The sequence below is a fragment of the Ylistrum balloti genome, unplaced genomic scaffold (genome assembly GCF_031769215.1).
Source record: "Ylistrum balloti isolate Yb309-2 unplaced genomic scaffold, AGI_CSIRO_Ybal_v1 Utg371016, whole genome shotgun sequence".
In the NCBI taxonomy this organism is placed as follows: Eukaryota; Metazoa; Mollusca; class Bivalvia; order Pectinida; family Pectinidae; genus Ylistrum; species Ylistrum balloti.
Genome location: NW_026782565.1, coordinates 366,126 through 381,732, shown reverse-complemented (window position 1 = coordinate 381,732; position 15,607 = coordinate 366,126). Strand labels below are relative to the sequence as shown.

The 15,607-nt window shown below is 34.1% G+C and overlaps 1 protein-coding gene across 1 annotated transcript in view; it reads left to right on the top strand.

The window, feature by feature from the left end:
* The window catches only part of LOC132560122 (uncharacterized), a 32,566-nt gene extending 17,593 nt beyond the window's left edge, over nt 1–14,973 (top strand). The window contains exons 3-10 of the mRNA XM_060224771.1: nt 3,084–4,893; nt 5,811–5,901; nt 6,088–6,181; nt 6,406–6,614; nt 7,335–7,479; nt 7,640–7,729; nt 8,240–8,377; nt 8,738–14,973. Of these exons, the coding sequence (XP_060080754.1) occupies nt 3,084–4,893; nt 5,811–5,901; nt 6,088–6,181; nt 6,406–6,614; nt 7,335–7,479; nt 7,640–7,729; nt 8,240–8,377; nt 8,738–10,477 (4,317 nt within the window). The 3' untranslated portion in view covers nt 10,478–14,973. The remainder of the gene's footprint in view (nt 1–3,083; nt 4,894–5,810; nt 5,902–6,087; nt 6,182–6,405; nt 6,615–7,334; nt 7,480–7,639; nt 7,730–8,239; nt 8,378–8,737) is intronic.
* Nucleotides 14,974–15,607: the final 634 nt, after the last annotated feature.

Sequence of the window (15,607 nt, the reverse complement as noted above, 5' to 3'; positions counted from 1 at the left end):
AGTGAGAAATGGAATAAACAGGTGTTATACTTTAGACTGTATATATTGGAGTGAGAAATGTAATAAACAGGTGTTATACTTTAGACTGTATATATTGGGGTGAAAAATGGAATAAACAGGTGTTATACTTTAGACTGTATATATTGGAGTGAGAAATGGAATAAACAGGTGTTATACTTTAGACTGTATATATTGGAGTGAGAAATGGAATAAACAGATGTTATACTTTAGACTGTATATATTGGAGTGAGAAATGTAATAAACAGGTGTTATACTTTAGACTGTATATATTGGGGTGAGAAATGGAATAAACAGGTGCTCAAGGTTTAGTTTGGGTAATAAATGCATAATAGGTAGAAAAGAAAGAAGAAGAAAAAAATATGAAATAGTAAACTAAGTTAATTCATTCATTGGCAGCACATGACATAACACTGATTCTGTCATAATTGGCATAGTTGAGTGATGCTGACTATTTAATGTAGCCTACAGGTATAAGATAGGTGATGATGGTAATGTACAGGTGATAATCAATATAACACCTATATCATAAGTATACACTTCATATACATCGTTACAGTCCAGTGGTTCATGTAACTAGAGGGTCCAATTATCACCCAAACAACACTTATCTACCTGAGGCATCTATCCAGACCTACTTACCTGTAGTTGTGTGACTTTATTGAGGCAGATGTCATCCTTGACTCCAGGGGGTAAAGTCACCTTTAAGTTGGGTTTATATAAAGTGATACAGAAACCTTACTGGTCAGTACTGTAAGATGTACAGACACGGCTAGTTCATTAGTTGATCTTTTTTACTAGAGGACTACTTATGTCAATATTATAGTACTGCCCTACAGTAAGCGCAGATTTAGATAGTTTTCAATGACTTCTTGCAAACAAATGCTATCTTGGTGGAAATTATTATATTATGACTGTACTCATTTCCGGGATTATTGTCAGTGTTCTGTATAGATAGTGATAATCATTGTGACTGAGAAAAAATGTCTTCACTGTTTCATCCGTATCAGGTAAGGTATATGTATTTATTTTATTTACTGTGGTATAAGTAAGCCAAACATATTCATTCAAGAATTTGTAATTCAAAATACGGATATATTGGTGTCACTTTGGTAATGAAATGTAACTTAATATATTAAAGTTTTTTGAATATATTACCGTTAAGTTTTTATAAGCTATAATTAAACTTGAAATTGCCTTGGTGTTTCAAAAATGTAATGTTAAAGTTTTTATGATCGGCCATAAAAGATCTTTGATGTTACATCAACCGTTGTGGTGGCAACAATTTAAACATTCCTTTGAGCAAAATCAATATGATGTTTTGCTTTTTCATTTGTCAAGAATTTATTGACAAATTACATCTAGGTAATGATGAAAGAGTAAAATATAAGTAAAAAATGTTTTCTTCAGATTGCGGTTAAGATTTTGTGGTTGGGTATATACAAAAGTGACTAATTTGATGATTAAGGATCCTGGTGCTGCTGCTGTTCAGCCCATATGTAAACAAATTGCTTTTTTTAGTTGACATTTACAAACTTTTTTTTTGGCTTGCAACTTTGTCCCATTAGTGGTTACTGAGTTGGAGGATATGATAGATGCAATAAATTTCACAGATAATAAAGTGCCGATTAGGGAGTTATTGCTTGTGTACGAGGTGAGTGAGGACAGCCAGTGCTGGCAGGCACAAGGGAAAACAGGTTCTCAGCAAAATTAGATTTATACATATACTTACTATACATTTCTCTATAAAGGATTATGGCTCAAAGGATTAAATTTGCTTCTGAGAACGTAAGACCAAAGCTGTTGTGAGAACGAAAAACAGGAAACAAAATGTGAAACTTTATCTCTTACATACATGTACTTAAATGTTAGGTACACAAGTCCTTTTGTTTTTAAATGTTCACTTTATATTTAGTTGGCCTTGTGAAAACAGTGGTGTGTTAAGTGTTAAGATAGGATATTGTTGAACATACTTGGTACAGTAAAAGATATCTTATTCATGGTGATTATGTGTAACATTTTGTTGTCTTTGTTGGCGGAGGATCTGATGATGAAGGCCCTGATAGATGATAAAAGAACTTGAAATTATCATTGATTTGACAGTGTATGATACTACTGCATCTATCGATTAAGTACATTTTTAGAATCTTTGTTGCTTTACCCGAAGTCGTTTATAATAATACTTGCAGAAAGTATATGGTTTGATTAATATCATTAGAACATGCTCCCAACTTTACGAAATGATAAGAGATTGTATATATCAGCTGGTATATCACATTGTGTGTATATTTACTGGGAGATCATCACAGGTGTTACCTTACATAGTCACTATTGGATTTCACCTAATTTGATAAAACTCCCAGTATTGGACAAGACAAGGAACCTTTATATTACTTTGTACTTTTAAATTGTTGAATCCATATTTAGAATATTGAAGATTGAGATTTAATCAGATGTAAAATTTCTTAAGTTTTCTCATCTTGGTTAGCGAAAACTTCCTGTCAAATTTTACCATATGCTACCCTTAATGTCTAACAAAGTTCTATAGGGCCTTGTACGATTGTGATAAATTTAATCAAAATAGCACTTTAGTATAATAGCATAATGGTAGTTAATGTTTGAGGTTATTTTTAATGGTACTTAGTAAATGTATCGCTCCAAAATGGGACATACTCAAGATAAAACCATGTGATACGCATTTCAATTACACTGTCTGGGTCTTCTGTTTACCATTCACAGAGCATAACAGGTTGAATAAATAAGTATACTTCATCATTCATGCATGACAGAAAATTTATATATACATTTGATGAGTCAGACCTTTTGTGTTGCAATGAAGGATTATTAACATTAGCCTAAGTAAGGATCTACAACACAAGCCATTAAAATATAACTTCCTGTTCCATGTGTAAGTAGCATCTAGACACATTAAGGAAACAGGAAACAGATATGTCATGTCCGTGTTTTATAATGTGTAGCTTAATCATTTAATTTTTTCTTACTAATTCTGAACAGAATTTGAGAAAGTTACAAAATGACACCTTTATATGTTTTGTGTATTTCAGAAAGCAACATATCCCGGGCATAACTACCAGACTACATGTAAAAGTGAAGGGGCTGGGGAGTTTGCTTTTAACAAAAGTCAAAGACCAAATGGCAGTGACCCAAGTAAACCCAAAGTGGCAGCTTCACATTTTCAGGAATATCCATCATACCCATTCGAAAGAAACAAAATACCACCAAATAGTGCTCAAAGTTTCATGAATTTTCATGGCCATCCACAACTCAATGGCCATCTTCCTTCAGGAACTGGTTTCCCTGGAAATATGTTTTCAGATAAGACTGACATGGTGTCAAGGTCAGCAAGTATGAACCCAAAGAAGGCAATCATCCCAAATGGTTTAGAAAATAAAAATCAGCCTTTTCCTGGACAGATGTCTTTCAAAAACTCCTCAGAATTTTCATTTAGTACTAAGCAACATTCAACAAATGAATTAGTAGACGGCCTTCATAAGAAGTCACAAATGAATGACAGCCTGAATAACGGGCCCAATCATAGCATGGGATATCCTAACCAGTTCTATCCTGCACCTCCTTATATGGATCCTTTTCTAATGAAAAATTTCAATAATGATTTTCTGAATCATGAAGTGAAAAATGGAATGTTTAAGACTGAAAATGATCCTAGCAAACAGAAAAAAACTAAGAAAAGGAAAGTGAAAGTAATGGATGGTGAGAATGTTGGATTGGTCCCAAAGAAAAAGAAGCCAAAAGAAATAAACAAGGAAAAGTTAGCGCCTCCACAGTTACCGTCCATTGAACACTGTCTCGGGGCAGAACTGGGTGTTGGTGAACAGTCTCGGAATACTGAAGGACTCAGTCCAGAGATTGATGACCATGTGAATCAAAAAACGTCACAAAAAGATTTTGACACAATACAACGTCATCAGTGCGGAGTCAGTGACAGTCAACTGCTGAACTATCCTGGACATTCTAAAAGTCATTCTCATAACAGTTTCATAGGTGGAAATTACGATCCTCTGAAATTTATAGAGTCAATGAAAAGTGATGAAAACCTGAAGAAACCAGATGATGGTAGAAGTACTCCTTGTTGTAACAACTGTGACAAACTGGGAATGAGATATTCTCCTTTGTGTAGCAATAAGTTACGAACTCTGTCTCCAGAGCTGTCATCATCCCTAGATGGCCATGAAGGTAGTAGTGGAGTGGAGAGTCGAGCTGGACCAATGTTTCGTCTGTCACCAATTTCTACTGCCACCAGTAGTAGTATCTGTAGTACATCTTCAGTTTCTGAGGATAGTACAAAATTAAAGACTCCATTGCCTTCTGTTGTAAATTGGAAAAAACCAGAACAAACATTTCAGTTTCAAGACCAAAAATTCTCCCATCTAGGCCAACAAAGTGTTATACATGATGAAAGAAATGCTGTATCTGGGGATGGAAAGTGTCAGTTTTCAGACCAAAAGCTTTCCCCAACTGATCAAAAGTTGCTTTCTCGTACGATGGGTGTCTCTGAAAATATAGAACAAATTGTATGTAAGAAGGAAGACTTAGAGTACAAAGACAGTAAGTTGGAATTTGGTGGGTTGGATATTCTAGCAAGGGAAGCAGAAAAGGAGAATTGCTTGAACAGAAGTCATATGAATGGTGTGTCTGATGTTCGGTCGAACTGTGAAGATGATGGTGCACCTCCTTCAGATGGTATGAAGGTGGATCACCTGGCCTGGGCAGCCGATCAGGTACAGAAAGTAAAGGATACTGTGCTTGGAACCAATGAGGAGGATGACTTGATGGAGCGTCTGAGAAAAAACATCAAGATTGCGATCCCTAAGTGTGGCTGTAAAGGACCTGATTGTAAGTGCATACATGTACTCGTGTACTGTAGTAGTGTACAGTCCCTATGCAACAAAGGCCAGACTGCATGCTATTATCTGTTATCGTGTCCTTATTTTCCTAAGGACGGTGATATGAATTCACCCTCAATAATTCTGGATTTGTTGTACAATCAAGCTCTCTTGCTTTTCCTTTGTTTACTATCATATTATGATATGGATGACTCCTGTGAAAGTTAATTTTGATGATTTCAATTTTTTTTGCTTTCTTTGAGGATGGAAAAAATACCCAAAAGAAATAGGTGGAAAACTATTAAATAAATAGAGAAAGTCATAGTGTGTTGCCTGACTTCTGTGAAAAATACCTGCTGTTTGCTTTTAATGTAGACTTAATTTCATTCATAGATAGACGTTTAAAGGTGACGATAATCCGTGTTGCATAGGATGTGATAAGCCATTCACCTTTAAACATTTTTTATTGGACTGCATTGACCTTCTGTCTACTCGAGAATGTTTTCATTGTAACATTACAAGTCTAAAGGCCCTTTTTGAAACTGTTGAGATTGATAAAATTCAAGGTTATCTGAAAGATGTTGGTCTATATTTAGACTCTGACTTAATATTTTAATCTTTTGTGATAATGTCACCATTTAAGATTTTCAGCATTGGACTTTTACCTTTTTAGTTTATTTGATGTTATTTTATTGGATTGCTGTGCCTTTCACTGGTTGATGACCCTTATGACCTGTAAGGGTTGACGGGGGGGGGGGGTTAAGACTGTAATAATAATAATGATAAAAATAATAGTCATTCATAGATACATATATATTACTGTGTGAAAGAACATTTGCTTCTAATGATAACAAAATATTATAATGACAACACATTTTTCTGAAGATGACAAATTGCCCTGGATATAATTTGGGTTTTTTTCACCAGATGTACCAAATGAGGAAGAAGAAGGGCCTTACTACACACAGCTTGGAGCTGGTCGCAGTATACAAGCTATCAGAGAAATGATGGAGAAAAGGTTGGTGACTTTAAGAACTATGTTCAACTGTGAGAAAAATAGTAGCACTATATAGCATTGAGAAAGTATAAGAACAGTACTACTCTGTGGTTTAAATTTGAGCTTGTGGTATAATATCTGTCAGTCTGAATACTTGGATAATGAAGTAAAAAGGAACATATCTAGCTAAAAGCCATTGTTTTTCAGAACTGGAGTAAGTGGTAAAGCCATAAGGATAGAAAAGATCCGTTACACAGGTCGTGAAGGCAAAAGTACACAAGGTTGTCCAATAGCTAAATGGGTAGGTACTCAACTCACCTTCAAACACATTAAACTCGAAAGGTTGCTAAGAATCCCCCCATACATTGTATATATTTTAGTATTAAAAAATAGTCCTTTTCCCTAATAAGAAAATAATTGGTACCAAATAAAAAAAACACACAAAAATGAAGAAAAAACTTGGCATTGGGTAAGTGTTTGTTATTGGAATCACTTGTCAGAGTTATGATATATTCTATCCCTTAGATTATCCGGCGTAGCAGCAAGGAGGAGAAATACTTATGTGTGGTGCGACACAGGATGGGCCATTTCTGTGATTCTGCCTGCATCGTTATTGTGATTGTGGCCTGGGAAGGTATACCCTCTGAGATGGCTGACAACACATATAGCTACCTCACCTCCTCTCTTACCAAATATGGTTTTGAAACAGAGCGGCGATGTGGTACAAATGACAGGTAACTTAAAATTTCCGTTGCATCAGTCTACATGGGATTTCCATGTTTTTAACAGTTAATCATTTAACTGAAATTTGCATAACATATTAGAGTAATTTGGTAGGTCTGCCTAAGGCTCATTTCATGCTTTTTAAACTTGTTTTATAAATCATTTTGGTATTTACACAAGTGTAAGATGCAATCATCATTAACTGTATTTAAAAGAAAAGAAGGTAAAAATAAAAAGTAAAAAACACAGGTTGGTCAGATGATACAGCAGTGATGCCTTTCATGTGAAAAGGTATGGGGTCAACTGGGGTCAGTTGACATTATGTGTTTTCTTCTTAGTACACAGATTTTCTTCAGCATAAAGAACCTGACTTGAGTACATCCAAGCCAGCAAGAGTGATTAATATGAATCAATAATTTTACTTCACAAATGATGTAATAGAAGAAAACCCTCTGTGATCGCCCTGTAAGACAAGTAAACTCTATACTAGTATACAGACAGCACATGGTGATCTGTATTATAACTGACCATTACATAGCTGTCATCCTTTACTTACAATGTATCTTTCACCTGGTAGAACAGGTGTTTCATGCAATAAAAATCACGTTCAGAATAGTAGATAAGAAGAAAAGTTATAGTGTTAAAGTAAAAAATATTTGTCTGTGATGTGGTAATTACTTTGTTGACAAATAAATAGTTCCGTTTTTTAATTCTATCATTTACCCGTACAGAAAAACGTGTGCATGTCAGGGAATAAACCTCAGGCGAAGAGGAGCCTCATTCTCATTTGGATGTTCCTGGAGTATGTACTTTAATGGGTGTAAATTTGCAAGAAGTCGAGAAGCAAGAAAATTCAAACTTAAAGACACATCACAGGTATGATGAATTTTCATATTAATTTTTTTATAGATATTCATTCATGTAAATCACACTTATTAGCAGTATTTTCAGAATTTCAAAAGTTGCATTAATGTTATTCATATTAATAAAAATACTTTGTATATAATGTCTTGAATTGTTTGATATTGTGTTTTAGGAGACTGAACTGGAGGATAAACTGCAGAAGCTGGCAACTATCGTAGCACCAGTTTATCAACAAGTGGCACCCAGTGCCTACCATAACCAGGTAACTATACATCATTTCCACAAACAGACCCTCCTTACTTGTGGCAGTTTTTGTTTCCCAGTAAACTGAGGAACAGAATGGTTTGTGCTGTCATGGGTGTGTTCTTGGACTAGACACTTTGTCCCATTTCTCAAGATGGCATGATAAAGGCCTCCTGTATTTTGTTCAGTGAGGTAGCCACCATCTTCTACATGAGGACACAAGCTGAAAATAACTGGCTGTTGGCACTGCAAAAAACCCAGCAAGCAAACCATATCTGTGACACTGTAATAAACCCACCAAAGAAATCATTTTACATTTTTTCAATTCCTTGGACCTAAAAGACAAATTTTCTTTCGTAAAACGTTGATGTGATTACTAAAGTGGCCTTGGGTCATTATATTTTACCTGTACTGTGCTGGGACAAAGGTTTCTCAATTTAATGACTCGGATTTACATTAACAAGATATTGGTATATATATTTTATATTTGTGAGTGTCCAATAACTTGATTTATAATTGCTTTTGACAGATTCAGTTTGAGAGCAATGGGTCAGATTGTCGTCTTGGTAACGAGAAAGGTCGACCATTTTCAGGGGTGACTGCGTGTGTTGACTTTTGTGCCCATGCCCATAAAGATCTTCACAACATGAATAATGGCAGCACAGTGGTGAGTTCTAGATCTTATGATACTTTAGTGGAAACGTGGAACAAGTGTTGAGATAGACTGAGATGTGTCATTAATTTACAAAACATCATGATTTAATATTCCGATCAACAAAGACTAAAGGATTTAGCTGATACCCAGATTGAATTTGTGATACCAAAATTTGCAATGAAACAATAGTCACACTGTAAACAATTATGAATTGTCTCCATCTATATGAAATTTTTGAATAAAAAATTTGATGAAATGAATTAATTATTGATTGCATTATATTCACATTGGTTCTGAATTGATCAGGTGTTTACATTTAAGTTCAGCAAAATGACAGAGAAGTTGAATGTGTTGACATTGGTGTTTTTGTAGGTTTTGACACTGACAAAACATCGTGGCCTGGAAAAACCTGATGATGAACAACTCCATGTGCTTCCACTGTATGTCATGGACCTGGAGGATGAGAATGGAAGTCGTGATGCACAGGTGGAAAAGATCAAGAATGGCTCTCTTGAGTGTTTACAAGTTTACCCTATGGAGATGAGAGTTCGCTCAACTCCACTCACTCCAAGTCGTAAAAAGAAGGGAAAGAAAGACAAAAACAGCCCAGGGCCTGGAAGAAAAAGAGGGCCAAAACCAGCCTTTGGGCCAAATTCAACCTCTCAAGGTTTTAATAAAGATCCATCATCAGGTAACTCTCAGGAATCCAAGCAATCACTGTCAGATATGTACTTTAACTCACAGAATTCCAGGTCTTCAGGGAATGATGCAGCATCAAAGCCGGAATCATTTTCAGGGGAGAAAGATGGTGTTAAAGCATTAGGGCCTAACCCCAGGGATCTTTTGGCTGGCAAAAGCTTTATATCTTATGAGGATATGATGTCCCTGTCATCTGAGCCAGGCTTTGCCAATCTGTATGAATCTTTTTGGAGTTATTTTTACTCCTATGGTACATTCCCTCCTCCAAGTTTCCTCAACTCTTGGAATGTCAACAAAGACAAACTTCCACCAGTTACCAACTCTTCATCCAGTAATGCTCCAACTAATATTGCTCAAGGTCAGTGTGACCTCCAACCTCGACCAGGGCAGCAAGCTGAACTTGATCTCTCAAAATCTGGTTCTCAACAAGAACTGGCATCCTCATTTGGTGGTTTAAAGCAGGAAGAACATCGCAATGATAATACAGGTCAAAGGTCATGTCCGTCTGTGCCATTGGCCAAGCAAAACGCATCCCCTCTTGATCTGTTGTCAGAAGCTGTTTCAACCAGAACAAAACAGTTTGAAGAAGATCCTCATAAACATCCATCCATACAACGTCCAAACTCGACAGGCAGCTTTCCATCAAATCTACCTCACAATAATCAATCTAAGGGGGATAACTCTACAACACCTCACAGCCATAGTCTCCAGTCAATGCCTTATGCTAACCAACAACATTCCAACATGGCTGGAGCTGGGCTGAATGTGCCTCCTACCAATATGGCTGGAGTGCCTAATATGGCTGGGTCATCAAATGTGTTGGGTGGATTTGGCATGCAATTTCCAAACCAGGAAAACCCTGATAGTGCTGTATTGGACCCCACTGTGGTTAAATGTGAAATGGAGTACAATGAAAATGCCTTTACTGATCCGTCAGTAGGTGGTGTAGCTATTGCCCTGTCACATGGTGCTGTTTTGTTTGAGGTGGCAAAGCGTGAACTTCATGCCACGACAGGACTTCGTAATCCAGATCGTGCTGCGCCTACCAGAATAAGTCTAGTCTTCTACCAACACAAAAATCTCAACTTTCCTCATCATGGTTTTTACGAGTATGAGCGGAAGATGGAAACCATGCGACAGAAGAGACTTGAAAAATTAAAAGAGGAAGCTACTGGTATATCTTCAGAGATCCCAGATCTTCCTATCAAGAATGGAGCAACCACTGTAAACGGAAAGAAGAAAAAGGTGAAGAAGAGTGAGAAAGTGGATATTATGGAAACATCTGCAGCTCAGTACAAATACATGTGGGAGGTACCCATTGGATTGTCAGACTCACACACCACTGACTCGGTGATAACGCGGTGGATCGACCCCCAGCCCATGGTCACTGGACCATACCAACGCTGGGTATAACATGATAGCCATCTAGATATTTAATCAAGATTTAGTATGTATTTTGTTGTGAAGATTTTGAGACATGTATACTATGTTTGTTGTTTTTGTGTGAGGGGTTCGAGAGAGTATGTAGCCATACACAGTAGGAAAATAACTTTATCATAGGTGTAATTGTTATTTACACTCTGCTTGTGTTCAGTTATCGACACTGCTCTAACAGTGGAGATCAGAACTCTTTTAAAGAATATTTTAACCATATAAGTTTTAAACCAAATTTAATATTCAAATTTTTAAAAAAAATCAGTCTGTGAATCTTTATTTGAATGATATTTTTGCAAGTGAATATTAGTTTTTTTACCCACTAGATTATGGAATTGGCAAAAGTGCATATAATCTTTGGAAATAAATATATTCACTTTGTTATAAATATTGTAAGTGTAGATGTTTCATCTGAAACATCTGCATGAGCCATTTACATTTAAATTCTAGCCTTATTAGCATTCAAAGATGACAAGCCATGATGTTCAGATAGTATAATTGTAGATTGTGAGATGTGTAGATGTAATGAAGTATTACTAATTGTATCATGTACCACATATCTGAACATACAAGGAAAAGTAATGGGTTGGTGTGTATGGACAATGATACGATAATTATTGAATTATTGGACAAAATCAGGGTTCAGAAAAAAGTTTTGATTAATTGTTGTTTGTGTAACTAGCACTATACTGTACAAATGTTAGGGGTATGATATTAAGGGTGGGTGGAGGTTGAATAGGGGTTAAAGGTTGACAGAAGAATGGGGATAACACGACTGTGTCTCTATGTGTGTATATTCATTGTATGCATAAAATCTTTTTGTATATAAACTTTATCATTAACTCACCAGTAAAATGAAAGTACTTCAATGTTCACAGTCAGAAACCAGAAAATGAAGAATTTCTTTGCATATGTAATTTTTCTTCCCACTTTGACCAAATTTTTTTGTGTCTGTCTCTAATGCAAGCAAAAAATCTCTATCAAAACTTGCAGAACATTCCTGTGGAAAAAAGTGCTTAATGTTGTGGTAAGGTGGGTTTTCATTCTGGATAGTGATAAAAGGTAGATTTTTAGTGCTGCTATCACTGAATACATCAATTATTTGACATGTTCTATATACAGTAACAATTAAGATCAGCGAATTCTGTATTTTCATTTTATTGTAGAGTGTGAATATTGATATTGTATTCCATACTGTGTTCAGTATGTATATCAGAATGTTAACTTTTCAGTTTATATTCTTGTTTTATTATTTTTACAAACATCAGCAATTTTTAAACATTTATGACAACAATATTTTATGGGATGTATAGTGCAAAAGTCTTCTTTGAAGATGTTAAGCTGTAATTTTTATTTTCTGTTTCAATTGCATGTAATTTAAAAACAAAACAAAACAAAGACATTTTCCAGTCATCAATAAATGTTTTATTAGGAATTTTTGATACTGTTATAATTTCTGATTATACAGATTTCAAGGGCAGCATAATTTGAAATCTTTAGTAGCAAACGATCAAACTGTAATGTTTCAGATTGTCAGACATATGGATAACTGATTACAGATATAGTTCATCCTTTGTATACCTCCTATATCTGACAGATTTTGTTCAGAGTTAATATGCTACTGTAACTGAATCAGTTCAATATTGGTCAGAACATTAATTATTTTCATTGTTTTAAAATAATCATGTCTTCATTTGACCATAGATAGTTATGATACACATTTCTGTATATGTGACGACTAAACAAATGTTATTTATTAAGGTAACTATGAACATTGTAGTTGTGACTGTTTTACAATCCTGAGAAGTTTCATTTGACAATAATAATTTCCACTCGTTTTTTTAGATTTTTAAAGTAAATTTTATCTTGACTTTGTATGTATCATTAGATTGTCAAAAAGAGGAGACAGTTACTAGTACGCAAACTAGAAACTTTTTAACTACTGTTATTGTTTCAAAATTAGTAATGCACATTTTTGTCAAAGTGCTAAAGAACACACGAAGGCCAACTTTTATTTTATTGTTGACAATATAACTGAAACTAATTTCATTTTAGAAATTAGAAAATGGTTCTGTACAATATTTCCTAATTTTTAGTTCTTGTCTTGCTTTTGAATTACTGTGAATTATTTAGTTACCACAAATTTTCTTGTTTGGTGAAGATTTTTAGTCTGAAAAATATTGAGATATATTGACTTGTGAGATGTAGCCATTTTGTGAATGAATATGAAAATGTTGTGAAAACTAAATTATTTTCAGTAACTTTAATCTGTTTTGTCTTGTTCTGCTTTTCTTTGTTGTTTTTGGTTTCACTCAGGGATAATATGAATCACGCTAATTTTGTATTGTCGTCTGAGCCTTGTGGCTTTCCATTCTGTGATGTTTCAACTTTTTTATGAATATTGTTTTCTTATTTTGTTAGAACTAAAAAACTTAAATATGATAATTATTTTGTTTTTTGGTTTAACATTTTGTTATGTACTGTAAAGTTTCAGTATGTTAATGCCTTTTTAAGGGAACCAAAAGCGGGCAGAATCCTGCAGTATTATTTGTTGAATGCATTTGGTATTAAATGCTCTTTATTATTTCTAGCTTTTATAGGTCACCGAGTTGGTTTCCAAAGTTGATATTGTGAGGTGTAAATTTTCACTGTAAGTGTCCTACAGGAAAATACTATATAGTGCATTAATTGATTTTTTATCACAATTAAGCCTCGATACATCGTACATGTATATAAGTAAAAGCAGTTAATAAGTCTTAGCATAGAACATTATTGATAAAATAACTGTGTACATTTTCTCTTTTTTTTTTCCCCAGTTAGAAAAAAAATTTTTTAAAAGACATGGTCAATCAATCTTGGGTATACTTCAATCTGAAAATACTAAGTTACTAGATGAGTTTTCTTATCAGAAGATTCAACTCTCAGTGTTTTGCCTGAATGTGATACCTAGTGTTCCATCATCAGTTTAGCAACTTTTCACAACATAGATTTATGTTTTTTTTGTAATGGCAAAGTGAAAGAAAGATCAATATTGTGTACTAGATGGAATAAAAGAATGACGGTCAGTAAATTGCTGACATACTATTGTGTGTCCAGACCAACTTTCTATTTAAAGCTATCATTTGGCCAGTATCATCATACATTTTAAGGTCAAAGTTCATAACATCAATGTTATTTATCATCTTGCATTTGCATCATTACTAAGGGCAGATAACCTTTCCGCCCAAGGCAGCAAATAACTACCATCAGATCCTTTGTATTTTTGTATGGTCAAACTTTGTCAGGTTTTATATTCCTGAAGACAGTGTTACATCATCTTATACATATTTAACGTGTTAAATGTATAATACATAATTTATAATTTAAGGTAATTTGTAATATGGTCTAATAGATTATTATACACATGTAATCTTCATGACTAAATTGCAGACACTTGCATTTTTCAAGTGCATTTATAGTTGTATATTGACAATGAGCTTATGTAAATGCTTTAAATTATTTAAGGTATACATAGATTATGCTAATATTGTGCTCCTGTAAATGCCCATGGCTAAGTTGTTCTATTATTGGCAGGCATCTTCTCTGCATTTCAATTATCTCACTTTAGAAAATAGTGGAAATTTCTTAGTGTGTGGAAGATGTGGTATTTATTGTTTTTAAGATGTTCTTTACGAACTCTATAAAGGACTGGTACAATATTTCAATCTGTATGTGTTATAAAGATATACCTGCGTAATTTTAGATTTTCATAAAAGTTGGAAAAGGAATAATTTCTATCATACAAAAATCAAGGAAAATAAGAATACATATCAGTGGAATTTAAAGACGATACAAGAAAAATGATGTAGGTAAAATACATTATGAATTTAAGCTTTTCTAATAGGTCCAGTGTTAGTGAATGACTAACATGGTATAATAGTTAAGGATATTAGGATACCAGGGTTTTGCTTGCTGTCAGCCTGTATATATATATGGTAAATGTATAATAATTTTTTTTTATTAGTTTTGGATAGAATTAATTCTGAATGAAATGGCATATATTTATATATAGATTGGTATCAGTCATTCTTCCTCCCCTTACAACATCTGTCTGGTATGAAACACTACAAAGATAAAAGTAATCTTTCTACCATAGCATCTCGCATGTTTTATTTCGATATTGTATCATAGCTGTGGCAGAGTTATTTAGGTAGAATTCACAGGGACATTTGGGAGACACGATAGTAGTAAATTAATGTAATTTATATACAACACTTATATAATTTTGTTTATAGAAAAGATGTTGACTGTATCAGTTTGTTTATAGTGGCAAAGTACATAGCCAAGTAGAATCTGTTCTTCAGATATTGGAGATAAATGGGAATGTTTACCAAATGTCATTGTTTGGTATTCATATAGGTATATACATATATTATTGTACGTATTTGATCATTGATTACTTTGCGTAAATATATTAAAATCTATTCTTAATCTGATCTTGTGTTGTCATCATTATTTTTAGCATGATTATTGCTTCTTTAAATTCAACATAAATATACATGAAAACTTCAACAATCATATTGGACTGCATGAAAATAGAAAATAAAGCAGTAATTGTTCAATACTTTAGACCATCATAACAAAGCCGCCCAGGTTCAAAAAGATTGGGCCAACACTGAGAGATTGGTTCTCAAAACAAAATAATGCCAAAGTATAAAAGATGAGAAAAAAAAATGTGATAAAACAAACAAATCTTAAATAATAGAAGTTCATGTCAAACACAATTCAAGCCTCTCAAATTTCTGAATGAGTGAGATCTCGAAGGGGAGTTTGGAAAATAAAAGTTAAGGATATCAGTACTACCATCATATGAATTTTTTGTTTGGTATATATAAAATGACATTGTTTTAAAAGTAACGTTTTGATTAGTCAACATGGAACTTGGAACATGTATGGAAGAAATCCCCTTCTATCACATAACTGGCCTTTTGTGTCATGTCATAGATATCATAAGACATGTGTGATAACTTGTTATTTCATGAATTAGTTGCATCTTGATATCACATGATTGTTATAGTAGTAAAAAAAAGTACTATCTGTATCAAAATAAGTCTGTCTAATAGGGAATTA